Genomic DNA, 26901 nt, shown 5'->3' on the forward strand with positions numbered 1-26901 from the left:
TTTATTTAAATTTAATTTAATTTAAAAATAATTTTTTAAAAAATTATTTAAAATAAAATTTTTAATATTTTTTTTTAGTCCAAAAATGACAGATAATCTTTAGTTTTTTGCCAATTTTGAAAAAAAAGATTTTTTTGAAGATTTTTTATTTTTTTTTTTTTCATAAAATCAATTTTTCTTTTTTTTTAAATATTCAATAAGCAAAAACCTTTCTTTGTGCATGAAAAAAATCTCTAATCCCCAAAATCTTCCTCAAACAACAATTGTCAATGGTTTCGAATTACCAGCAGCAATCGTCTTATGGCGCCTTTTGAAGTGCTTCAAGTGAATGTCGCATCGCATATCAATTTCAGTGACAATCACAACACACACACGTTTTTTTCCAATAATCATCATTTATTATGATAATAAGGCAGCTGTGAGAAATATTTATGGAAAAAAAAGTTGAAATTGATTAAAAATAAATGAAGCAATTAATTAACTAATTAACGGACTGATCATTATTATTTATAAAAGAGACGCATTCCGAAGCATAAATTATCGCTGATATCGTCTAATCTTAAAAATTATTGAAAAATGTGCATCTGTCGGCAATTACAACTCTCGCTCTTTCTCTCTTGTCTGTCACAGAGAAATTGTCTCGAAAATGCATATTTCACCGTTGCATACGGAAGTAAGTTTTGTCACTCGCTTTTCTACTCGTCTTCATTCTCGTTTCAGCTTACAAATAAAAAAAAACTATCAACGGGTCGACAAACAACAACGTGTTGTGGCGACGACGGAGTGAAAGTTTTTCACCTAATTTTTATGTACTCTGCACAGAAATTTGCTGCAATAGCTGACATTAAGCAGAAAATGTTTTCGTAATTTAATAAAGTTTTGTACGGTCGAGTGTATAAATAAATAATTTTTTGAAAGAGACACTGCGCGCCGCTCATTTATCTACAAAAACAACGAAAAAAAGACAAAAGAAAATTTTATAATTGAATGTAAAGTTGTTGTTGTTGCTGTTAAGAAGTGAGAAAAAAGCCTACTGTTGTCTAGAGACTATAAAAAAACTGTTGTTCATGTCTAATGCTCTGATTTAATTAAAAGTTTTAATATTAAAGTTCCTTTATTTATAATTTCTTACCGATAGTATAACGAGAGATTTGTTTATTTTTTTTTTAACGAGAAATGTTGTCGGTTTTGTCGGTAGGCATTTAATTACAATGTACATGAGATTTTTATTGTTTTGTGTTTTTGTTCAAGAGATTTTTGTTTTTTAGTACTTAGCACACAATAAGAAAGTCTTTTCCGGAATATGATACAACGCAGCTGCAAAAGAGTTGGTACAATTTTAAGACAAAAGACACAAAGGCGGAACTTGACAAGATTTTGTGTTCCTGGAAATCTAGTTTTTTAGATAACTAATTTTAAATTTACATTTTTGAATGTTTTTGGAGGTAAAAATATGCTTTTATAGAGTTGTGAAAACTCAAAACTAACTTTTTAGCTCTTGAAATTTCTCTTTAGGGCTTTAAACTAACGTTTCAGCTCTTGAAATTCATCTTTAGGGTTTAAAACTAACTTGGAATTTCTCTTTAGGGCTTAAAACTAACTTTTTAGCTCTTGAAATTTCTTTTTAGGGCTTAAAACTAACTTTTTAGCTCTTGAAATTCATCTTTAGGGCTTAAAACTAACTTTTTAGCTCTTAAAATTTCTTTTTAGGGCTTAAAACTAACTTTTTAGCTCTTGAAATTCATCTTTAGGGCTTAAAACTAACTTTTTAGCTCTTGAAATTCATCTTTAGGGCTTAAAACTAACTTTTTAGCTCTTAAAATTCATCTTTAGGGCTTAAAACTAACTCTCTAGCTCTTGAAATTCATCTTTAGGGCTTAAAACTAACTTTTTAGCTCTTGAAATTTCTCTTTAGGGCTTAAAACTAACTTTTTAGCTCTTGAAATTCTCTTTAGGGCTTAAAACTAACTTTTTAGCTCTTGAGATTCATCTTTAGGGGTTAAAACTAACTTTTTAGCTCTTGAAATTTCTCTTCAGGGCTTAAAACTAACTTTTTAGCTCTTGAAATTCATCTTTAGGGCTTAAAACTAACTTTTTAGCTCTTGAAATTCTTCTTTAGGGCTTAAAACTAACTTTTCAGCTCTTGAAATTTCTTTTTGCAATTTCATAAAAACTTTTCAAAACTACATATTAATGTTGATTGAACTTCAACATGCTTTTTAAACCATCACAAGAGTGCTTTTGATTGAAAAAAAGATGAATAGCCCAACATTGATGAATCGCTCTTTCGACACTTTACGCGGAATCCTAACATTAATAATAAAAACATTTAGTTTCAAAACAAATTTGCCCTCGACTCTCCTCTTTTTTTTTATTTAATCCACAAAAAATCTCAAATATTAATAAAACATGGGTGAGAGTTTGAATATTTTTTTTTGCATGTTACGACGTTTAGCTGATAGAATGTTGACAAGTTTTGACAAATTGCGCGAATGAATTTCAATGACAAAAGAGCTTCTCTTTTCTCAAAAAAATGAATAAATTATGCGAAACACGAGAGACAATGGATGAAGTCAAGTTCCTCAGGCAGGCAGGGTCCATTGACTCCGTTCACTTCACAGACGAGCTCTGTTTGTTTGCAATTGTTTTCCATTCATTGTTGCCGAGTATCAAGTGTTGTGAAATGAAATGTTTTCTATGCAATTCATCCATTCATTAAACGAACGTTTTTCAACATATTTAAACATTTTTTTTTCACAAAAAAATATACAAAACAATAAAAAAGTGAAAATCTCTTTCGAACAAATAGCTCTGCATGTTTTTTTTTACGAATATCAAGTACTCGCTCATTAATATTCATGTTGCCCGTGTATATTGACCGGAGAAGAAGAGCCGACATGACTCATTTATTATTTTATTTCGAACTTGCAATAATTATAATGAGGAAGAAATCGCTCGATTTCATTTAATTTATTTTAATTTACAAAACAAACATTTACATTTACTTACGAATGTTATCGTTTTGCTGCGATGTGAATTTATTTTTTATTTTAATGGAATTCGATGGCTTACCTGAAAATATACAAAAAAAAATATTGATCAAAATTTGGCACGTTTGAATTTTTTTGTAAACAAAAGTGAGTAATTTTACAAAAATAAACAAAAAAAAAGTGTGAAAAATTGATGATAAACAAAACGTAAGGAACGAATGAAAGACGATAGGAAGCAGACTTTGGTAGGTATTCGAAATGTAAACAAAAACAAATAAAAAAATAACAATGGAGACAAAGATGGGAAGTTAAAGTCGTTAAACTATGACGACATGAACAATTGAATGAAGAGATATTGATATTTTTTTATGAATTGACGAGTTTTGGTGCAAAATATGTCAAAAAAAAAATAAATAATAATCATAAATCTTTCTAATTTTTTTTTTTAAATTTTAAATTAATTAAAATAATTTAATTAAAGTGATTTAATTTAAATAATTTTATTAAATTAATTTTTTTTTTAAATAATTTAATTTATTTTTTTTATTTTATTTAATTTTATTTAAAAAAAAAAAAATAAAAAAAAATCAAAGCCAAAATAGTGCTTTTAATATTTTAATACCTAATTCGAGATAATAAAAAAACATAAAAATTAAATCAAATAAACTTGAGATAAAATTTACAAAAAATTCAAGAAAAAATTAAAAAAATTATATAAAAAAATTAATCATAACACGCCAATTTTGGTCAATAAGCTCTAATTTGACCTGATTTTTCTTTAAAAAATTTTTCGTCTTTCGGTAAATTTTTACACCATCTTGTCAAATCTCGCATACCGACTAATTTTCGGAAGTATTTTTTAAATTTTTTTTTAACAAAAACAATTATTTAACGCTCGTGATCCATCACTGCACTTTGCCTCATTGCATTCATTTGACGCACTTTATTTGTAAACTGTTAATTAAATCCACTTTTTTTTACAATAAATATTTATTAAATAAATATAAAATATTGTGAAGTTTTAATTAAAATGGATTACGTGTGGCGATGATGATGATGACGACACTGAATACTTGCAGGGCACACACGTGCTCAATATTTGTCATTTTTTTCATATAAAAATTATTTTTTTTTCTCTGCACATTTCGCAATATGAACGTTCTTAGGTAATAATATTTACGATCACGTTGCTCGTTCACTCGGTTGATGAAAGAAAGAAAAAAAATGTTGCGCAATTTCTTAACTTACTCCAGAGATCTCGTCTGGCAACAACTCTTCCGAAGCGAAGAAAAAAAAAGTAATAAAAAAGGGTTAAAAGGCATGAAAAATATTCAACTTTGGACAAAATCTTAATTAATGTCTTTTAATTATACAACGCGATCGTCTTCATTTTCACGGTAATTTTCGTCGCAGATGTGTATCAGATGCGTTGGATCATCAACAGGCAACAAAATTTTTAAGAGATTCAAGATAATAAAATGTTCGTTAAAGGAGAAGTTACTGTTGTTGACTCAAATGCGGGCTGTTATGAGTCATGTTTGTTGTTTTTTTACTGTTCAAACACATAAATTCTGAGTCGCAGACGATAAAAAAGTGTGAATTGATAGTTTGCTTTAGTAATTAACGCTCAATTAGTGAGTAAGTCGGAAGATCTTTTTTCAAGGTTGTTTCGGAAAATAATTCCTTTGCTCGTAAACAAAAGTATTTTGAAAGTTTTCAAGTAAAAAAACGCCTTAGGAATGATTTTTAGAATTTTGAATGATTTTTACACAAATTTTCTCATTTTAGTACTCCTCAAAAACATTTGGACCTAAAAAGTTACACACAAAACTTATTTTTTTCCGAAATTGAAAAATTAATCAACAGTTGAAGAAGCTTTCGATTGATTTTTGGTAAGTTATTTTTAATTTTGGGTATTTTTTAAACAAATTTCGACAAATTTTCTCATTTTAGTACTCCTCAAGATTCTTTAGAAGAAAAAACGATAGAAAATATTGATTTTTTTCAAAGATTATAAAAATTGAGAAACAACGGAAGTTGTTTTTAATCATTTTTTGGTAAGACTTTTATAGTTTTTGCTCAATTTTTAAGGAATCTTGAGAAATTTTCACATTTCGATACTCCTCAAAGTCATTTAGACGAAAGAAGTGACAGAAAATACTTATTTTTTCCCCAAAATTTATAAATTTATGAACATTAAAGCATTTCTGGGATCTTTTTGGAAAGTTATTTTTAAAAATGTATCTTTTTTAAACAAATTTTGTGAAAATTTCTCATTTCAGTACTCCTCACAGCTTTTGATAGACAGAATTCAAACTTTCCTCTGAGACAAATGTCTTCTAAAAGCAAGAAAAATTCAAATTCGATCACGATTGAAGTGATATTGATGTAGATTGATGATTGAATATAAAATTGAGACAGCTCTCAAGTCATTTCTTTTGTACGTTTTGCATTCATTTTGCATTTATTTTTATTTTTTTTTTAACAGAAACGAGTTTTTTTTTCTTTTCTTTAGTACAACATACATTAAATTATTATTCATTCAACACAACAACAACGACGAGGAACATTGGCAAAGCGCGCAAATATCAATTCAATTCGAACAAAACAACAACGCGATGGAATTTAATGCATGCATGCAAATTCCAAGGCGGATCTCAACCCAATAATACGTATCAAAAGCAGCAAGAGTAGCGAAAAAAAAAGAAGAAGAACTGCATTGCTTTACGCATCAATGCAAATATAACGGCCAGCAAAAGGTCAATTTGGTGCAATAAAAATCATCGGTGATCGAGACAAAAAAAAACAAATATTAATAATAATAAAGTAAAGTGTGCAAGAATTCAGTCAATTGATGCAAAACCAAGCAAAAATTCGACGCCACGGCAAAAAATAATTGTTTTGTAAAAATATTTTGTCATTGAGGGGAATTGGAACGTGATTCAAGTGAAATAATTTTGTGTCTGGAGTGTCTTGCACATTTTCTTACACGTTTCATCTAATTTTATGGAAAAATTTAAATTTTAAAGAAGATCGAGAAGCTAAATTTTACAATTTTTAATCGAAAAATTGTTCTTTGGGTAAGAATTTTCATCAATTTAAATTTTAATTGTAAGAAAAAATTTTTTTTTTAAATTTTAAATTGCAATTAATTCTATTTCAGCTCAAAATTTGTCTTTTATATAATTTAAAATTTTAATTTTGACGAAATTTATTTTTTTAAATTTTTTCAGTGATCATTTTTGTTTCAAAATTCGTATTTGACACAAATATTACGACATCTAACACCTTCACAACGAAGATTTTCATTAAAAAAGTTTCGTTTTTAGACAATTTTCACCCCACACAGCTGCTAATTTCACTTTAACAGCATTTTTACGCGTAATTTCTCACCTTTGCATGTCAAAATCGACCAAAAAGCATTCAAAACGAATTCAAGTAGTCTCGTAATTTTTCTCACTCCTTCACTCGTTGAACAACTTGCCACAGCAAAACACTCGAATGTGTGTGGGTTATGCTAAATCATTCGACAAAACACTCCAACAACATCCGTCTGATTGATCGATGTTATGTTAAGTTATGTTAAACACAAATAAATGAGAATGCAATTTATCTCAAAGCAACTACAAGAAATTCCTCGCTCGTTAAGCGAACGATAGAGAGAGACGAGAGATGAAATGATAGCAAGAGAGGTCAATCTATCATGTTATCATCTAAAATGACGTCGTTAACACTTTTTCTTGCAATTCTTTTGAATTTTTTTCATGTAGAAGGTCATTTACGGAACATTCACTGATACCGTAATTGAGATTTTTTGTTAAAAAATTGTAAATTTCGCGAGAGAAATTGTTTATGGGCCCATATTTCGTTGTGTAACGGTTAAAATTGAACCAAAAATTAACTGCAGAGTCCAAAAAATTTCGTTAATCATTATAAATATCCAATAAATTTGCATGAAAATCGAAAAAAAAAATAACATGAGAAACGATGCAGGAAATAATAAGCGCGCGAAACTTGCGCGCGCTGTGTCGAAATCATTTACCCAATTAATTCACATGTCTGTTACAAAAGCCGTGTGCCGAACCAAACAACAAACATAGTTTCAAGGTGAAGCCTTTTGTTGTTCGTCACAATAATGCTTTTTGTAGAGCAATAAATTCTTTTGCATTTGCGGGCTCGACACTCTGAGAGAACTATTAATGACTAAAAATGTGGAAAAAAAATTAAAATCGAAAGTTGCTTTACGAGTTTTTTTTTCTCTCTGTTTGCAGTATCAAATAACAAATAACATACATGAGCTTTGCATCTTTCTCGAGTTTCATGAAAAAGTGACAAATGATGAACTTGTGAAGCGTGTTTTTATAACATTTTTGGTAAGTTTCATTTAATATTAGATTTTTTTGTTGATTTTTTGACAAATTTTTACATTTTAGTACTCCTCACGAATATTTTTATCAACAAAATTAATGTTAAAAGTTAATTTTACAGAATTTTCTTTTGAATTAATGAACAGATTTGAGCTAATGAAGCAATTTTCGTATGATTTTTGAAATATTTTCTTAGATTTTAAGAAATTTAGAAGATTTTTAGAAAAAAATCTCATTTTAGTACTCCTCATGGGTATTTTGAGGTATTTAACGATACTTGATAGTTAATTTTTTGAGATTTTTTTCTAAATTACTAACTGGAAGCATATTCAATGTAACTTTTGGTAAGTTTTCTTAAATTTTAAAAAATTCAAAACATTTTTAGAACAAATTTCACATTTTCGTACTCCTCATCAAATTAATGATTGACAAAAAGACAAATCAAAGTTAATTTTTCAGAATTTTTTTAAGAAGCTGAAGCAGATTTCAAAAATTTTTCTAAAATTTTTCAATGTTTTTGAGTATTTTTTACATTTTTTCAAACAGAATTTCACAATTTAATACTCCTCATGATTAATTTGATTGAAAAAAAGACAAACAAAAGTTAATTTTTAGAATTTACTTAAAAAGTTGAAGCAGATTTTGAGAATTTTCAAGTTTTTAATAATTTTGATAGATTTTTTATTAATTTTTAAACCGAATTTCTCATTTCAGTACTCCTCATAGTATTAGATGCGGACAAAGAGACAGACCAAACTAATTTTTTTAAAAAATTTCTACAGAAAAGACAATTAAAAAGTAACTACTAACCAATATTTGGAACAACTTTCGTGGCAACAAAAATACCATTCCCCGTTTTCTGCGTTTGTCGCGGCGGCGATGCCGATAACGACGTGCCTAACGTTCGTTTTGCGGTATTATTAAAGTTCTTTTGCACCACAGCACCCGGATTGCGATTAAAAATCTTTTCACTATTATTGTTTGTGTCCGTGTTGTTAAGAATTGGCGGCAACGGTGCAACGGCACGTCGCATCAACGGTTGTCGCGAATTGAGGAAAGAAATTGTGAATTTTTTATCATGCCCCGCACGTTCGCACGATTGAATGCTGCTGTTATCGCTGCCCGGTGACGTACTGCCTGCACTACTGATTGACGAGAAACTTTCTCCGCCGCCGCCGCCGCCACCAGACTCGTGAAACTTTTGGTAATTTTTCGATGGCAACAATTGTCGATGATTCGTTTGCTGAAGATGTCGCGCTGCGAGATGGTTTGCTGCTGGCACACTGCTGCTCCGACGATGATGGTCACGTGTTAGATACGAATTTGACTGGATAAAAACTCCATCGCAAGTAATTTTGATTGTTGTCACCATAATAATTTTTTCTTTGGGACCATCAGATGAGATTCATTGCACGAGACATTGACACTTTACTTTTTTTTTTTGCTTTTCTTTAATCCTCTTAACGTTTATTTTTGTTGTTTGGCGCGTGGTTGCCACCTTCACACTTTTTGTTTTTGTTTGCTTTTATGTATTTTATTATTTTTACGTTTAATCGGATCACAACATGTTGCACATTTACATTGGCGATCTATAAATTTTTCAGATTTGTGAACTTTGGACATGCAAATTACATCCTTTGAACGGATGTCGCTCGTAAACCTTGCTTTTCGCACAAAATTTACGACAAAAATGTCTCTTTTTGTGTCAAAGGCCAAAAATTTCTTCGTTTTTGTATTTCACACAGTGCTTAACGTACGTAAATATTTTAATAATAAGAGCGTGAATTAGTTATGCAAAAGTTGATTATTAAAAATCTTGTACGACAACAAAAGTAACACAAAGAGACGTGACATTGACACAGTAAGTGTCAGTCATTCACACGCAAATTTCGTATTTTTCGTCGCAAAAGACGCTCGATGAATCAGAAACATGAGAAAATGAAAAAAAAAATAATAAAGGATTGGACAAGGTGACGAAATTTATTTTGTAGTGAAGGACTACGGATGTCGATTAAATTTAGAAGAATTATTCAGACGGTGACTAATGCGTGAAAGGTTATCGCATTCAGAAGTTCTTTCAAAAAAAAAAAAAGATACAAAAAATGATGATCCGCATTCCTCGAGAACGTAACAGATGTAATAAAAATAAAATTTGTCACCGTCTCTTCTGTTGCATCGAATTTAATCCCATTTTTATTGTTTTTTTTTATGTGATGCGTGCTCACAGTCCTGTTCTCGAGTCTCTCTTGTTCTCGTCTTTCGTTACTTTTAATAATAATTATTGTTACAGCTTCAGTCAGAAACACAGAGATGGAAGAATTTGTAAAAAAAAAGTTCAGATGGGATAAAAAAAAAAGAAAGAGAGAATTAAAAAAAAACGAATCGGAGATGGAGTTAACATTCCTTAAATATTATTTAACTGGTTTTTGAAGGTCGTTCTTGTTCTCGGTAATCTACGACGACGAAGACGACGACCAAGAAACAAGACGACCGACGTACAACTCACGCTAGAGTGCAGTTCAGAGAGATGAGTCATGTGGAATGAAATGAAGGAAAGAAGAGAAGCGGGACACACTACTACACTCGCATTCTCAACTATTCTGAACATTCTTTCTTTTTATGTTTTTTTTTTTTGAATAGTAAAAATAATGAAGTTTAATTCGTTCTTCCTCTTTTTACAGCGATACTTCTTATAAGATATTTTTTTTCTAACAAGCTTATCCGTTCTTAAGGCACCTACGTAGTAATTGACTAATTTATTACACGTCGAAGACGAGGACTGTCACTAGATAATTAATTAATTTGAATGGAAATTGAGCAACTACTGATGCTGCGAGTGATGCTGACGATTGATTGACGGAATTAATTGACGGTTTTTTGCTTCAAATTACGTTCTAATTAGTTTTTTTTTCTCTGAGAAATTTGATGAACGTGAAAAAATTATTTTTATTTATTTTTAATTTTCTAAAATTTTATTCAATTTTTTTTTTTAAATTATGAAGAAGATAAAAATCTAACAAATATTTAAAATTTGTCGAAAAAAAATTATTTTTAAAAACTATTTTTTATTTAGAATTTTAAAAATTAAACTAAATTACTGGTTAAATTAATTTTAATTTATTTTCATATTTTTTTTTAATATTTTTTTCTTTTATGAATAATTTTTTATTTAGAAATTTAACTAAATTTTTGGGTTCAATTTATCCAAATTCAATTATTTTTTTTTCTTAATTAATTTTTATTTTTTTTTTAATTTAAATTTTATATTTTTACCAATAATTTTCTACTTTTTTTTTAAATTTTTAAATTTTATTATTTTTTTTTATTTTTATTCTTTTTATTTAATTTTTTTATTTTAAATTTATTTAATTTATTTTTATTATTTAATTTTTTAAATATTTTATTCCGTAAAATAAATTAATTAAGTATTTTTTGAAAAAATTTCATTCAACAAAAAACAAGATAAAAATCCACAAAATTTGCTTTTCTGAATTTAATTTAATAATTATAATGGCCAAGGTTCACAAAAAGTCATTTCTGTCACTTTTTTGCATTGCATATCCAAAGAAATTCACAAGTTTTTTCAATAATCCAGTATTTTTACCCTTTTTACAGCACTTGGTACGACTTTCAATTATTTTTTATTCCTTTTTAAATTAAATTTTATTATTTTTCAACAATTTTTTTCTCGTATATTTGCTTAGTAGTATCGCATTTCACTTCACTTCATTTAATTTTATAAACCTTTTTATCTACGATTTAATGTTTAGGCGAGCAAAAACATTTCTTTTCAGATCTCCAGTCCGATATATTTATTATTTTTACTCCAATCTCAGAGTTTCATCAAAAAAATTGAAGAAAAAAAATATTCCAGCGGTAAAGAAACGCGACCGAACCGCTCTACTGTAACAAAATGACTGAATGTTTCATGGAGAGTTGTTGCTTGGTGTGTACCAATGTTTGTACCTTTACACAAAAATGAGTTGTTGTTGTTGGATTTTTATTGAGTTGCTTGATTTTTTAATTTTTATTGAAATTTTCAAAGCAAATTATTGAAGAATCCTTAGAAGTTTTTGAAAAATTTCGTTAGAAATTCGAGATTTTGAGTTGAAAAAATTAAAATAAATTGCGGTTTACCACTCAATCCATGAATCAACTCACACACTAACACACCTTCAACAACAATAAAAATTCAAGCAGGTACTCGGTTGAGTGCATTTAACGTACGAAAGGTATTTCAGGTCCCCAAATTGTGTGTTTGCAGCAAAGTAACAATAAAGTACGTGAGACAATATCCGATTTTAAAGGTGGGTGCGTACTCGTTACTTTTTTTTATTCAACATAATAATTCACAACAGCGGTCTCTTTTGGCAGCATTGCACCTGTTTCGTTGTGTGAATTCGAGTTATTTGTAAATAAATGCGCGAGGGATCGCAGTCATCCTTTCATTTAGCCAAAAGTTGGTGCAAATGAGGGAGATTGTGCAGTAAATATTTCATAAAATACGGCATTTAAATGATATTTGAGACGTTTTTTTTTAATGAAACTGGATTTTGGCACGATGAAGAGGGAGATTATTTTTCACACTTGACGTGAGGCAGTTGTGGATTTAGATGGGGATCGAAGATTTTTTTTATTAAAATACTTTCAAAGGTCTTAAAATAAAAATTTTTGTTAAAAAAATAATTCTTAATTAAAAAAAAATATGAAAAATAATAATTTTTGCCAATTTTCTCACATTTTTTAAAATTATTTTTCTCATAAATGGTAAGAAAATTTTATTTTAGAGTTATTATTTTAATTTTTTATAAAGAAAATTAAATTTTAAAAATTTTATTTTTTGATAAAAATAATAATTAAATAAAAATTTAATTAAATATAATAAAAACTCCAAATTTACTTTTGAGTATAAATTTAAATAAAAAACAAAAAAAAAAATTAAATAAACAATTTTAATCAAAAATTTATTTTGATATTATTTTAAAATTATTTTTGTTATAATATTATATTTGATAAAAATCTTTAAAAAAAAAAATTTAAATAATTATTTTTGAAATTATTTTTATTAAATATTAAAAAAATAAATTTAAAATAAAATTTTATTTAAAAAAAATCAAAATAAATTTTTGAAAAATTTTTATTTAAATTTTTTTTGAAAAAATAAAAAATTCTCAACTTAAAGATTTAAATAAAAAAAAATTCTTCTTGTCAAAGTCCATCTAGATATTTTCATTGCATTTTATGAGCATTTTATGAAGTGCATCTATCCATTCAACCGTTTAAGAGCTCCAATAAAGCGAGATTAAGTGCATTTCCTCAATAAATATATTCTTTTTTTTTTTATTTATTTTTTATAAAATGAAATTCTTTTGATAAAAATATGTAACAGCGTCTTAAAGCGCAACGGGCAAGACACGAGAGAGCAAGAAAAAAAGGAGAAGCGTAAAAAATGTAAAAAAAAGAGATAAAAAGATGATGACGATGATTAGAGACCGACGATCAGCTACTGTATTTTTTTCCATTGATTAAGAATTTTTTTTCTGTCTCAAATTTAAATTTAAAGCTCTTGAATAAACATTAATTTGTTAGATTATACGTTGTTAAGTTTTTGTCCTCCTCCTCCTGTTTTCTCATTTTTTTGTTACATTCCTCGGTCACTGCTTCATTTTTCATTCCGCAAAAAAAAAATATTCGGCAAACAAAAAAATGTGCGTGTCTCTTTTTTATTTTTTTGCTCTTCATATTTATTGGATACCTCACATGCGGTCACAGGATCGTTAAGAATAATGAATGCAAATGATTGCATTCTTTCGTTTATTATTTTTTTTTTTTTGCGTTCAAGTAAGTAAATGCATTTTTAGTGTCAACCGCGCAAGAAAAGTGTACGAGATAATCCTGCAACATTGTTGCCCAACTATTATGTCGTTGTCGTCTGCTATCAATTAATCTTGTTTATTGCATCTTGTTTTCGTTTTTTTTCCTCTTCACATGTCTCTCTTGCGCGCAGATCGCGAAGGAAATATAAGGAACGGAGAAAAAAGGGAATAATTTATGTAACCTTGATGGAAAAAAATATAACGAGAGGACGCTTTTTGACAACATGTCGCGATATTTCACGACAAACGGAACGACAACCAGATGGGAAGTCATTAAAAAGCACCACGGGACAATACAATGTTGCAAAAAAAAAATGCACGTCAAGAAAAACAAGATGGAATCGCATCAAAACACTTTCCAACAAGGAATTTTTATCAGTTCACGGAATGTGGAAGTAAATTTATTCACGTACGACGAAGATAAGAATAAAAATGAAGAATTCCAGTTGAGAACGGAACCTGTTGTCTAGCAAAAAGTCACTTTTTTATGATACAAATTATTTATGACACAATTGCAATTTGCACAATTTTTCCTTTTAATTCATTTTTTTCGTGAATTAAGCAGAAATTTGTACAATTTAAATGGAAACCTACTTAAAATATGACAAAATCTCAATTTTTTTCCATATTTGACGCCGCGCCATTCATTGTTATTAAAAATAAAAGCTTTTTATTAAAAATATTGTGTTAGCATAATTTTGAAATAAATAACAAACAAAAAAAAATAATAAAATTGATTTCGTTTTATGATTAGGTAAAATAATTAATTAAATTTATTGAATAGACAATTTCGAGAAATAATAGAAGGAGACTGAGATTTCTAATAAAATTTCATAACAATATTTTTTTTTTCAACAGGAAAAAATCTAACGCACCTGTTTTCAGAAATTTTTCAAGATTTTTTTGGCGTCATCAATTTTTTTTTTCAATATTTTTGATGACGAGTGAAAAAAGTAAGGTTATTGTAATTTCCTATGAGTCAGTCCAGTTCCCTTTCCGCTGTGATATATTTTTTATTTTATTTATTTCTCTAATGGGAGTGAGTTGAATGACTAGTTCAACAAAGAATTATTCATCACGAGTGAAAAATATTACAGATGTTTTTTTCAATCACTTGAATTTAGCACAAACTTTTTTTTTAGTACAACGAACGATTTTTTTTTCTGTACAAAGGAAAAAAAATTATTTTTGTCCTATTTTTTTATTAATAACATGCACAAGTCTGACACAATTCGCTAACGAATTAAATAAACATTTATATTCCGTCTTTTGAATGAAAAAATAAAAAAAATGAGCCAAAAAAATAAACGTAAATGGTCAAACTATAATTATAAAAAATACGAATAAGGGAAATTTCACGCAATGTTTGTCCTTCCCTTTCTTTCTTTGTACTTTTTTATAATTTTTTTCGTGTTTGTTTTGTTTTGAATATGTTAAAATAGAGCAGTGATGGAGTTGAAAAAGACTCAATTTTGATAAAAAAATAATTAAAATTAAAAAAAAAAATTTTTTATTCAAATTTTTTTATGTTTTTACATTAAAAGCTTGAAAATTTGATTAAAAACTCGAGTTTTCTGAATAAAAATTTTCTAAAAATAGCTTTTAAAGAAATTATTAAAAAAAAAATAACAAAGTTTTAATTACTTTTTATTTTAAAACCACAAAAAATGCAAAATTTTTGAAGAGTTAGGGATGAATTTGGGTATAAAAAATATTTTTTTAAAATTTTCATATATTTGACGGCGAAAAATGAGCTCTAAAGCTTGAATGGATAAAAATTTGCATTTTAGAAGATTAAGTAAAAAAATTTTAAAAATTAAAAACTCAACATTTTTCGACTGTTTAAATTTTAGAATATTTAAAGTACAGAAAAGTACTTTTTTTTTGCAAAATTTAAACTTTTGAAGGAAATTCTTGAATAGAAATTAAAAAAAAAATAATTAAACTTTAATAATTATTTAAAAATTAATAGAAACTCACAAGCAAATCTAATTTCCATCCCTGTCTATAAAATATTTTTTTTTTTATTTTTCAATACTGAACTTTTCATGCACTTTCGCTCTAAATAATTTTTTGCCGTGTAAATAAAAAATTATTCTATCACTCAATCGACCTTTGTAATAATTCTGTTTGTTATGCACATAAATAATGGCAAACTTTAAGAACACTTTAAAACAATAAATAAAACAAATACAAAGAAGCAAGAACGCAAATCGATAGCAAAAACGTTGAAAAAAAAGTACTTTTATAGACCTCCATTTCCCTTTCCTGACACTAAAACATGATAAACACACCGAGACTCCAGCTACCAGCTGAAAAGGAAACCACATTTCCGTGCAAGTGAAACATTAAAATAAACAATTTCAACTCTTTTTTGCGCCCTTTATCGTGTAACATGCTCTCGTAGAACAAAAAAAAAGGGCAAGTGAAATGCACCAAAGCGTGACACGCCGAAGAAGCAACTTCACTTTGCAACACACAATGTTAAATGAGGTGCATATCTCTTGCAAAAGTGAAATAAGCAGATCATTAACAAAAAACGAACGAAATCGTTGATGCGCAATTTCTGCAAGTTTTTTCAAGAGAGACCGCGCCAAGGATCGATTAAGAAGTAAAAGTGACGATAAAGCGATAAAATGGTCGATTAATTCATAAATATTTTTTTTTTTGTTGTAATTTCTTTTCGTTGCATAATCTGCGTAAAATAATGCCTCTTCGACGTTATTTACTCCGCAAGTCTTGTTAATGACAAACGATAATTTCATCCAGTAATTTACGCCTACAATTTTTGACACACACTCAGCCGAAATTTTTGTATGACAGACACTGGAAAAAAAAGTTAGAGTTAAAGTTGTTCGCATTCCAAATTAGGCGAGTGAGCGATCGAAGTTTTTTTTCTGTGTTTCGGTCGCACATCCCACGAATTACGTGTTTCCGTTGTGATATTTTGAAGTTTTGTTGTTGTCTTGTCTTGTCTAACTGTTCTGAAAAGTTTCAAAGTTGCTTGAGGGCATTTAAGGTTTCTCAATTCTAAGCTTTCAAAGCCTTTAAATTTCAATTTAAACAATTTTTAAAGAAAAATTTCCATTAAAGTCAATTTTGAAGAATTTATTGAGTTAAATTAATGAAAATTTATATTAAAATTCGATTTTTTTGTGAAAAAATCAAATTTTAATTATTTTTGAGAAATTTTTGTTCATGAGCTGAATATTTTAAGAGAGTAAGAACAATTTTTAGGACCTTCTCAATGAATTAAAGACAAAAGCAATGATTTTTCAAATAAAATTTGAAAGTTCAAGACCAAAATTTTAAATTTTTAACAAATCTTTGTGAGTTCAAGACTAAATCTTAAATTTTCAAATAATTTTTTTTAGTTTTAAGACAAAATTCTTCAATTTTTTGATAAAATTTTAAAAGAATCTTCCTTTTATAAAATAAATTGTGGTCAAATTTTTGTGATTTAAAGACAAAATTCTTAATTTTTGAAATATGTTCAAGAGAAAATTAAATTTTAAAATTACAATTTGTGAATTTAAAGAGAAAAATCTTCAAATTTTAATCAAAATTCTTTGAATTATTTTAATAATAAGTAAAATTCTGAAGATTTTTTTCAAGAAAACTTCTACAACTAGCTAAAAATCACAAAATCATCCATAAAACTTTAAATTCATTAAAATTTCACTAACAATTCTCGCTCAACTCCATCCAAAAATTGCAATTTTAAAGTTTAATTAAATAAACACCCAGACAATCAAGCAGACAGGAGTAAATTGAATATGCGCTCGACAAATTTAATTTATGAGGCTCGTAAAAAGTCACGTTTCATCCCCCCTTCATTGTCACATACCCTCATATCACTTGTTATTTTTTTGCACAAAAATCCACAGAGACACACGCACCTCTTTTATGACGACAACAAGACTTCACCTAAAAGGATAAAAGTCTCATGCATAATAAAAAAATATATAATTCACTAAAATTCACTTGAAAAATTAAATCCCATGCCTTGTCATCTCGCCTTCGCTTCCTACACTCGCAATCAGGGGACATGCGCATCTCCTCATCGGATGAGGAAGTACTAAAAAAAATCACAAATCTCTGTAAGAAAAGACCAAAATTGACCATTTACGGTGCAAATTAGCGTTCAATTCAACAAAATAAAATCTTGTAATCCATAAAAAAATGTTTTTTTGGGATATTTGACCAAAAAACAGGAAATCCTGTGAACAGATGTGTACGCTGCTGTGTACGTTCCTCGATTTTAATTCATCCCGTGTCCTCATTTAATAGTAGTATTATTGTATCGTAGTAGCGTAGATAGTAAACGCACATCGACAACATGAGAAAATTCCGGAAAAGTGCAATGAAAATTTACAACGACGAAAATTCTCTCGCTCTCGATGATGATAAACCTTGACTTAATTTCAAACTAGCAGCATTCGAAAAATAATAAAGAACGACGTAAAAACAACTGTACAAGTAGTCACACTGGTTTTACATTAAAAAAAAAAATACAAAAATTATAGAAACAAGATGTTCAAAAAGGGAAACTTTTTTTTTAGTTTAGTTTGGAGGCCATTTACGTGACGATTTATATTTTTATTTACTGCTACGCAGCAGCGTCGTACGAGCTTCTTTTTATTATTATCATTTTTTCGAACGACGAAACAACCGACGATCGACGTATGGTCGTGCATAAGAAAAATATTTCAAAAAAAAAAATCAAATTCTTACCTTGCCAGCTTACGACTCCGAACTGTGTTACTGCTGTAGAGGTGACTTTTGTTATTTTTTTATTTCCGCTCGTAATCCAGTCTAAGCGACGTGATTCATTATCCTTTCGTGCACTTGTGTGTGATTAATTTCTTTTTATTATTTATTCCTTTTTTTTCTCGAGAATTTGTGGCAGATTTCTTTTTATCAACACTTTTTTGCCACTGCCTTCTTTTTTGGATATTTTATTTTTTTGCTTTTTTCACAAAGAATGTGTGAATTTCCTGATTATCTTCGATTGTATGGACACTTTGGGATTGTTTTTCTACCGAAATTGGCAATTTTTCTGTGGGTTTTTAACACTTTTCCGTACGTTTTTTTCACGATTTTTCCTTTACGCCATTGAGTGACAGACTGTGTGATGCGCCGACCAGATGTTGCCGATTTTTGACAGGGAGTTGCCCATTGCACAATTGGAATTTTGTGCCCGATCAAATGTGCTATGGGATTAATGAGACGAATGAAAGTGATAAATTACTTGAATCAGCAGGCAGAGCGTTTGTATTAGCAGCGCCATCTCGTTTTTCGGTAAGAAACTAAACCTGAGGGGGCATTTTATGGGATTTTTTGTTAATTTCAGGTACTTTGCATCCCGAGGAAGTTGAAAGAAGACACTAAAAGCTACAACTCGTAGAAGACTTTTAGGCGGAATTTGTGAAAAACTCCTGAGATATGGGCTTCCAAAGTTGTACACGATGAATTCATGTGGATTTCGTCATGATTTCCATATCATGTGTTGTTCATTCCTATTAGAGGAGGCTTTTTAATTTTCATATCTGACCTTTTATCCTGCTCCTTTTAAGTCCTTTTTTAAAGAAAAAATCAGTTTTTAAGGCAAATATTTTTCCCGGCATTTCCGTTAGTGTCAGGTACTCTCCAAATTTTCAATTACGCCACGCATGCCCATACGAATAGCTAATTGGCAAACAAAAAAAACCAACTTCTTGTTTGTATTTTTGATGTTTTTACGGATATTGCATCTCGAACGTTTTTTGTACGCGCCAAAGGGAGTCACAGAGCAATCCGGAGCTCGAATCGTGCGAAAAAACATCGAATTTCATTCATAAATTGCTGCTGAGGTACGTGAAACCGCAAAAACTTTTTTGTTGTTTTTGTTTCGCAATCGGCCATCTTGTTGTTTGGCAGAGAAAAAAACTTAAAATTTACGAGCCCGGCATTTTTTGCCGTTTCAGGTGGGAAAAGAGACCGGTGCCAAAGTGTTAAAGTTACTGCTGAGTCGTCACACGTCAGATCACGACATGGAGGAACGGCAGGACCATCACATTGTGTCAAATATCAAACTTGAGGATGAGGAAATCTCGGAGCCCAATGCCAAGGATCGAACGCCGGAACGTGATAGAAGGTGAAATTTCTTCATTTTTTAAGAGATTTTTAAAAAATTAATGAAATTTTATATTTTTAGTGAATCACGACGAGGATCAAGAGCACCTAAACGGAAGAAATTGTAAGGCCTCTGTTTCGAATCCCGACTTGAAACTCAAAAAATGAATGAAATTAACATAAAATTCAACTTTTTTCTTTTAGCGAATGGCAAGATGAACCAACACTCTTTCTCATTGAATTCATAAAAGCACATCCAAGCATTTGGGATACGACAGATGTGATGTACCGCAATGTGAGGATGAATAAAAACCTATTTTTGGAGCTTGTGAATGTTCTTGGCAACAAATATCCAGATCATGGATACACTTACGGTATAATTTTTTGTCATTTTTCATGAATCCATATTAAAATTATTTTTTTTTAGAAATTGTTCGTCGAAAATGGGATAGTCTCAAAGGATATTACTCCCGGAAGGCGCATCGTAGCACGCCAGCAAACAACAGCAGCAATACAAGCATGGAAAAAGACCCAAAAGCCAACGGAAATGCCAACACAAACGAAGACGATGCTTCAGATTCCGTGCATTGGGCCTATTTCGAGCGTCTCAGTTTCCTCGCTACCAGTCTCAGTCGAATAAATGCCTCGGAAGCGGGCAGCGACGAAGAAAACGAATTGGATTACGTGCAATCGGAACCGCTCAACTTGGAATTCAGCAATGGCAGTGCAACGACAGTTAAAGAACGCACATCCACAACTTCGAGTAAACGTCGAAAATGCACAGAAGCGCCATCGTCAGCGGAAAATGGCGAACAACCCATTCCCCTTTTAACGAATCAAGACAAATCCGAGCTTGCGGCATTGATCTCAGCTACAACGGCAGCCGCTGCAACAACATCGTCGACGACGACGCCGCCAAACAATCAGTCACTTAATAGTAGTAACTCTGCTCAAGCAGCTGCCATATCGCCAAATCCGCACCAAAGTAGTCCCAAAACGGATGCCGACGAATTTGGCATCGGGAAATATGTGGGCAAGGTGTTACAGGATCTCGATGCCGATCTCACGGATGAGTTGGTGTCGCGTGTCGTGCGCGATTGCATCGAAGTGCGGCACAAACAGCGACTACGGTACGCCGAACAATTTCAAAATAGTCAATAAGTCAAGTATTTTAAACGATTAGTAGAATGCGTGTTATCGTCTACCTACGTGTGATTATATGTGGAAGAATTTGATGGTTTTTTTGATGATTCAATTACATTCGTAACAAGAAAAACAATCTAGGTCAAGTTGGATAAATATTAAACTAAGTAACTTATAAATAATGGAAAAAATGATACAAACGATCTTTAAGATACAAAAAAAAAACAAAGATTAAAAAAATAAATTTTAAAATAAATCTAAACATTTCAAAAAAATCCCATTTCGATTCTTTCCTATTGTTAGAAAATTAAATTTATTCGATATATACAGAATTTTATGATTTAATTCAGCAAAAACACAACTTATCAGTTACACTGGAAAACCCAAATATCGCTCAATTATTGCTTAAGACTCTTCATTCGTCGTATCTGGCTTGGATTCTAGGCTAAAAGGCGGGCATCGACAATCAAAAGTGTGACCATCTTCGCGTTCCATCCTGAATGTGCCCCACATGTGACCTGAAGGCGCTTGGAGAGACACATGTGATGAATATTGGCTAAAAAATTAATTTTTTTTCATTTAAATTTGATTGTTTTTGATTTAAAATGTCGAAAATTTCTTGGATTTCCTCCTTCTGAATAATTTTTTAAAATTTTTTAAGAGGAATATCAAATAACGAGCATAAAAAAAAATTTTTTTTCTTAATTTTGAACAAATTTTGCCAATTTTGTTCAAAAATATTTTAAAAAATTTCAAATTTTTTGTTGAAGTCATGTTTAAAATATAAATTTTCTAATTTTTTTAAGTTTTGAGTCAAAAATGTTAAAATCCTCTTAATTTTCAAAATTATGATAAACAAAAATATGAAAAATTTTGAAAAATCCTATTGGAAAAATTAATTATTTGTACTGTTTGAGACACGAAACTCGATATTTTTCCTCTCTAATGCCTTAGAGGTCTATGAAATCCGAAAAATTTTCGAAAATTTTATGAATTTTAACAGAAAAATCACTTACAACGCAGGTAAACGAGGACTTAAAACAGGTTCTTGCCCAACAACGCCTCTGCCACGCACTGTTTCTAATGTTCCTGACAACGAAAATATTCTCCAATGTCTCTCTCGAAGCTGTACCGTCAATTCACCCAAATTTTCTAAACGAATGCAATAACGCCACTAAAAAAAATCAAAGATTTAGTTCAAAAAATTCTCATTTTCAAGGTCAATTCTTCTTACCCAATAAACACTTGAGGCGGGCGTTTCGCGACATCCCATATAAAACGGTATCACAGTAACGCGGATGCCTTCAGTCGTCTCTTTATGCACATCCGAGAGTTCAAGCCATGGATGGTTTTTTTGTTGCCACGCTTTGAGAGTGTCTTGCGCTTCGAACGTCTCCTTTTCCGGATTGAAAGCGAGAAATTTGTCGAATAATTCGTGTTGCAAAGGAGTTCTTTCCGAGGCGAGATACGGCAAAATGTCTTCGTGCGCGACATAATCCAAGCCAGGGATCGCATATAAGCTGCGAGAAGACTCTTGATTTCCTAAAAAGGTCACTGCTTCGGTTTGTGCTCGAATATAGGGGCAATCCCGCTGATCGATGAGCACTTGGTAAAATGTGTGGGTTTTGCGTTGAACTTCCTTGCTGGATGGCGGATGATTTGAGTCGGCATTCGCTTCGACATTCTTGCTGTTGTTGGGAATGTCTCTGTCGTAAACGCGCGCTGCCCACGGAAACAAGATGATGCCACGATACCCAAAGACTCGATGGAGGAACAATTGACCTGTTTCGTATTTGCCTTGGGACTTTGGCGTTTCCAATTTGCCCACTTCAGCCAAGCTAAAAGATGAAAAATGTCGAATTTTTAGTTATATAAGCCAAGTCGAGCATCAAATTGATGAGAAAACCTTCGAGACCTTGTTTTGTAACAACTACGGAGAAACTTTTACACTTACCGAGTCTTTTGCGTCGAACTCACAGAGATCGTTCGCAAGGCAACATTGAATAATCCTTTGTGGCTGCAGGCTTTGGAGATGCTCAACAACCCAAAACGACACAAAATCGTCATTTTTTTGCGATTTTTCACCAAATTTCCCGAATTTATGAACTTCAATTGTTTTTACGATGGTGAAATGTCTACGGAGACTGTCACTTGAACATTGACAGTTCAACTTGTGTCGCCATTAAAAACGTAAACAAACGTTCAATCGGCAAAGTTAATTGAATTTCTTGTGTTTTTCCGTATTTTTTGTCTAAAAAATCACTTAAAAATGGGTCGTGATAGCAGAGATCGCGATAACAAGTAAGAATTTATCAAAATTTTTTGAAATTTTTCAAGAAAAAACTAAAATTTTCCCTTTCAGAAAAGACAAGAAACGCTCCAGGAGTCGTTCGAGGTCAAATGATCGCAAAAAACGCCGTGAAGAGAAGCGTAAAGACCGTCACAGATCCCGTACGCCCGAAGAAAAGCCTCGACGTCGCAGATTTGAGTCGCCCAGCAAATACGAGAAACGCGAAACAAGTTCTTCCAGCAGCAAACCTGAACCAACGAAGCGCGAAACAACCTTTGATATTCCAGTTCCGGGCACCGTTGACAAAGATGAGGCGCAAAAACAGCTGGAAGCGGAAATGCAAAAGCGTCGTGAACGCATTGAGCGATGGCGTGCGGAGAGAAAACGCAAAGAGCTGGAAATGGGAAAGAAAGATCGCGTATTGGCAAGTGTAATCCCGGCGCCAACAGGAAAAATTTGGTCATTGGATGACGAGGAATCGGATGATGATGTCATTGAAGTAAAGCCTGATACTCCTGTATCGAAATTTAGTTCATCATCGGGAACGCCGCCATTACCAACGATCACGGAAAAGATGGAAACGGATGAAAATTCGCCTGCACCGCCGCCAAAAACGATCGATGTTGATGACGAAGACACTGAAAGCAGTGAAAAAGACAAAAAATCACAAGAAGACGATGACGAAGATGACATTGATCCGTTGGATGCTTACATGAAACAAGTACAAGACGAAGTGCGATCGCTGAAAAATTTAGATGAAAAGCCCAAATCCAACAAAGGAGGTTTAACAATTGTCACGGGAGTCGCAAAAAAGACCGAAACCAACGCCAATGGCAAAGAAACATCCAAAAAGAAGGGAGAACTGTTGGAACAAAATCAAGACGGTCTCGAATACTCGAGCGAAGAAGAAATGGAAGACATCAAAGACACCGCTGCGAATCTCGCGAACAAACAAAAGAAAGAACTGGCAAAAGTAGATCATTCCGCGATGACTTACAACACATTCCGTAAGGAATTTTACAAAGAAGTACCCGAAATTGCCCAAATGACGCCCGAAGAAGTCGACCAATATCGCTGCGACATGGAAGGAATTCAAGTAAAAGGCAAAGGATGTCCCAAACCGATCAAAACTTGGGCGCAATGTGGCATTTCGAAGAAAGAATTGGAAGTTTTGAAGAAGATGAAGTTCGAAAAACCGACTCCCATTCAAGCACAAGCCATTCCCGCGGTGATGTCAGGACGAGATCTCATTGGAATCGCCAAAACGGGCAGCGGAAAGACTTTGGCGTTCATTCTGCCGATGTTTCGTCACATTTTGGATCAACCTCCATTGGAGGAAGGAGATGGCCCGATAGCGATTATCTTGACTCCGACACGAGAACTTTGCATGCAAATCGGAAAAGACATTCGAAAGTTCTCAAAATCCCTTCAACTGCATGCTGTTTGCGTTTATGGCGGCACAGGGATCTCCGAACAAATCGCAGAGCTCAAAAGAGGTGCTGAAATAATCGTTTGCACGCCGGGACGCATGATAGATATGTTGGCAGCGAATTCAGGAAGAGTCACGAATTTGCGACGCGTGACATATATCGTGCTGGATGAAGCTGATCGGATGTTCGATATGGGATTTGAACCGCAAGTCATGCGAATTGTCGATAATGTGAGACCTGATCGACAAACTGTGTTATTTAGTGCTACTTTTCCGCGGCAAATGGAAGCTTTGGCACGAAGAATTTTGAAAAAACCTATTGAAATTATCGTTGGAGGTCGTTCTGTGGTATGTAAAGAGGTTGAGCAGCACGTTTGTGTGTTGGAAGACGATGCAAAGTTCTTTAAGCTGTTGGAGCTTTTGGGACAGTATCAGGAACACGGAAGTATCATCGTTTTCGTGGACAAACAAGAAAACGCGGATATCCTGTTGAAAGACCTCATGAAAGCTTCGTATCCGTGCATGTGTCTCCATGGCGGAATCGATCAATTTGATCGTGATTCAACGATTCTCGACTTCAAAAGTGGCAAATGTAAGCTTTTGATAGCAACTTCCGTCGCAGCTCGCGGTTTGGATGTCAAACAACTCATCTTAGTCGTCAATTATGATTGTCCGAACCATTATGAGGATTATGTACATCGCGTGGGAAGAACAGGACGCGCCGGAAACAAAGGCTGCGCATGGACTTTTGTGAATCACGAACAAGGAAGATACGCTGGCGAGATTATACGTGCCTTGGAGTTGTCAAATGTCGAAGTCCCCGAAGATTTGAAGAATTTGTTCGAAGAATATAAAGCAGCTCAAGAGGCAAGCGGCAAAAAAGTTCATACCGGAGGCGGTTTCAGCGGCAAAGGCTTCAAATTCGACGAACAAGAGGCTGCAATCGCAAATGAGAAGAAGAAACTTCAAAAAGCGGCACTCGGATTGCAAGATTCTGACGACGAGGATGACTTGGAGAACGACATTGATCAAACGATTGAGTCGATGTTCGCCACGAAACGCATTGTGAAGGAAGTTGAAGCGCCAATTATCACGACAAATGTTCCTGTGACAACTTCAAGTACAACAACGAATGCTGAAAAACTGGAATTAGCGAAGAAATTGGCATCGCGCATTAATATGGCGAAGAATTTGGGCACAGAATCGAAAGGCGCCACACAACAAGCTGCCGAAGCAATTCTCAAGGGATCGCATCCACTGATAACAGCAAAGACTGTCGCAGAGCAACTCGCTGCTAAATTGAATACAAAACTCAATTATCAACCGAAAGACGACGAGGACAATCCCGAACAGTCGGAGCAAGTTTTCCGCAAATACGAGGAAGAGCTTGAAATTAACGATTTTCCGCAACAAGCTCGATGGAAAGTCACTTCCAAAGAAGCTCTTGCCCAAATTTCCGAATATTCGGAGGCTGGGTTGACTGTTCGAGGTACTTATGTTCCGCCAGGCAAGCCTGTGCCTGAGGGCGAACGAAAATTATATCTCGCCATCGAGAGTTGCAGTGAGTTGGCGGTGTCGAAAGCGAAACGGGAGATTACTCGACTCATCAAGGACGAATTGTTGAAGATGCAGGCGACGTCACATCATCTCATTAACAAAGCACGTTACAAAGTCTTGTAAATTTCCCTTTTTTATTGTAAAAAATGCAACAATTCTCTATTAAAAATGACGAAAACTTCTATCCCGATAGCTTTTGTGCAATTTCTTTTAAAACTTTTGACGTTGTACATTCCGGCAATTCCTTCACACAAGCTTTTCCCGTTCCTCCCAAGTCTCCAACTCGCGGATCTATCGGTAATTTTCCCAAAAACGGCACTTTGGCAAGTTCAGCAAGTGCTTCGCCGCCTCCCGATGAGAAAATATTCGAACATTCGCTGCAATTTGGACACACAAATCCACTCATGTTCTCAACAACGCCCAAAATTTCGATTCCCGTCTTTTTGCAGAACGTAATTTCCTTGCGTACATCCTCGATTGCGACTTCCTGCGGCGTCGTTACAATTATCGCTCCATCACACTTGACTTCTCGCATGCATTCCATCACGGTAATGTGTTCGTCTGATGTGCCGGGCGGCGTGTCAATTATCAAAAAATCGAGTTCGTCCCAATTGACGTCGTTCAAGAACTGCCGAATCATCGCCGTTTTCTTGGGACCTCGCCAAATGATCGGATCTGTGCGATTTTTGAGCAAGAAACCGATTGACATGACAGCGAGACGTTGATCGGCATCTGTGTAAACGGGCACCCATCCTTCCTCGCATTGATGGATTTCCTTATCTTCGAGTCCGAGGAGGTATGGAACACTTGGACCGCAGAGATCGATATCCAAAAGTCCTGTCTGAAAGGAAAAAATGAGATTTTTGAGAGATTTGATGAAATTTCAAAGGTTGTAAAGTTACTTTGAAACCGGATTCCTTGAGTGTCAATGCAAGTTGGGTTGAAACTGTGGATTTTCCAACGCCGCCTTTCCCTGAGAGCACGAGAACGATATGTTTTACGTTGTCTAACATCGTAAATCACTAAATTTTTGAAGAATTATCCGGAAATTTGTTATCGTGATGAAATTAAAACATGAATTGACGATTTCCAGTCAGCTGTTTTTGAATGAATTCATCCAACAGATGAATGAACG

At 32.4% G+C, this 26901-nt stretch overlaps 5 protein-coding genes across 9 annotated transcripts in view; 2 read left to right on the top strand and 3 right to left on the bottom strand.

Annotated features, from left to right (window-relative positions):
• The window catches only part of LOC134827206 (tyrosine-protein kinase CSK), a 34016-nt gene extending 15655 nt beyond the window's left edge, over positions 1-18361 (bottom strand). For 3 of the 5 annotated variants that reach the window (XM_063839781.1, XM_063839780.1, XM_063839779.1), the window contains exon 1: positions 8168-8489. In XM_063839781.1, coding sequence (XP_063695851.1) covers positions 8168-8390 — 223 coding nt within the window. In that variant the 5' untranslated portion in view covers positions 8391-8489. Of the gene's footprint in view, positions 1-3009; positions 3018-8167; positions 8490-17967 lie in introns of those variants that run through there. The other 2 variants (XM_063839782.1, XM_063839783.1) reach the window with 2 other exon arrangements.
• Positions 18362-18755: 394 nt separating this feature from the next.
• LOC134838455 (uncharacterized) lies at positions 18756-20761 on the top strand. The gene is made up of 5 exons (XM_063853988.1): positions 18756-19085; positions 19200-19369; positions 19430-19471; positions 19552-19721; positions 19775-20761. The coding sequence occupies exons 2-5, from the start codon at positions 19266-19268 to the stop codon at positions 20506-20508; spliced, it is 1050 nt and encodes a 349-aa protein (XP_063710058.1). The 5' UTR covers positions 18756-19085; positions 19200-19265; the 3' UTR covers positions 20509-20761.
• LOC134838456 (polymerase delta-interacting protein 2) lies at positions 20735-22629 on the bottom strand. The gene is made up of 4 exons (XM_063853989.1): positions 22445-22629; positions 21725-22328; positions 21507-21664; positions 20735-21046 (listed from the first exon to the last, which is right to left on the bottom strand). The coding sequence occupies exons 1-4, from the start codon at positions 22555-22557 to the stop codon at positions 20896-20898; spliced, it is 1026 nt and encodes a 341-aa protein (XP_063710059.1). The 5' UTR covers positions 22558-22629; the 3' UTR covers positions 20735-20895.
• A 43-nt stretch (positions 22630-22672) lies between these two features.
• LOC134830664 (probable ATP-dependent RNA helicase DDX46) lies at positions 22673-25950 on the top strand. Its single transcript, XM_063844219.1, has 2 exons — positions 22673-22791; positions 22853-25950. The coding sequence occupies exons 1-2, from the start codon at positions 22760-22762 to the stop codon at positions 25887-25889; spliced, it is 3069 nt and encodes a 1022-aa protein (XP_063700289.1). The 5' UTR covers positions 22673-22759; the 3' UTR covers positions 25890-25950.
• On the bottom strand, positions 25863-26851 carry LOC134830674 (cytosolic Fe-S cluster assembly factor Nubp2 homolog). Its single transcript, XM_063844232.1, has 2 exons — positions 26669-26851; positions 25863-26607 (listed from the first exon to the last, which is right to left on the bottom strand). The coding sequence occupies exons 1-2, from the start codon at positions 26777-26779 to the stop codon at positions 25948-25950; spliced, it is 771 nt and encodes a 256-aa protein (XP_063700302.1). The 5' UTR covers positions 26780-26851; the 3' UTR covers positions 25863-25947.
• Positions 26852-26901: the final 50 nt, after the last annotated feature.

Source organism: Culicoides brevitarsis, chromosome 1, assembly GCF_036172545.1.
Source record: "Culicoides brevitarsis isolate CSIRO-B50_1 chromosome 1, AGI_CSIRO_Cbre_v1, whole genome shotgun sequence".
Lineage (NCBI taxonomy): Eukaryota > Metazoa > Arthropoda > Insecta > Diptera > Ceratopogonidae > Culicoides > Culicoides brevitarsis.

Excerpts from the sequence above, each read along its gene's own strand:
- LOC134830664 (XM_063844219.1), top strand. The coding sequence starts at position 22,760 with ATGGGTCGTGATAGCAGAGATCGCGATAACAA. Across the intron at positions 22,792-22,852 it reads AGCAGAGATCGCGATAACAA|AAAAGACAAGAAACGCTCCA; the intron begins GTAAGAATTTAT and ends TTTCCCTTTCAG.
- LOC134830674 (XM_063844232.1), bottom strand. The coding sequence starts at position 26,779 with ATGTTAGACAACGTAAAACATATCGTTCTCGTGCTCTCAGGGAAAGGC. Across the intron at positions 26,608-26,668 it reads TCAAGGAATCCGGTTTCAAA|ACAGGACTTTTGGATATCGA; the intron begins GTAACTTTACAA and ends TTTTCCTTTCAG.
- LOC134838456 (XM_063853989.1), bottom strand. The coding sequence starts at position 22,557 with ATGACGATTTTGTGTCGTTTTGGGTTGTTGAGCATCTCCAAAGCCTGC. Across the intron at positions 21,665-21,724 it reads CCGCCTCAAGTGTTTATTGG|TGGCGTTATTGCATTCGTTT; the intron begins GTAAGAAGAATT and ends GATTTTTTTTAG. Across the intron at positions 21,047-21,506 it reads AGTCCTCGTTTACCTGCGTT|CCAATATTCATCACATGTGT; the intron begins GTAAGTGATTTT and ends TTAATTTTTTAG.
- LOC134838455 (XM_063853988.1), top strand. The coding sequence starts at position 19,266 with ATGGAGGAACGGCAGGACCATCACATTGTGTCAAATATCAAACTTGAG. Across the intron at positions 19,370-19,429 it reads ACGCCGGAACGTGATAGAAG|TGAATCACGACGAGGATCAA; the intron begins GTGAAATTTCTT and ends TTATATTTTTAG. Across the intron at positions 19,472-19,551 it reads GCACCTAAACGGAAGAAATT|CGAATGGCAAGATGAACCAA; the intron begins GTAAGGCCTCTG and ends TTTTTCTTTTAG.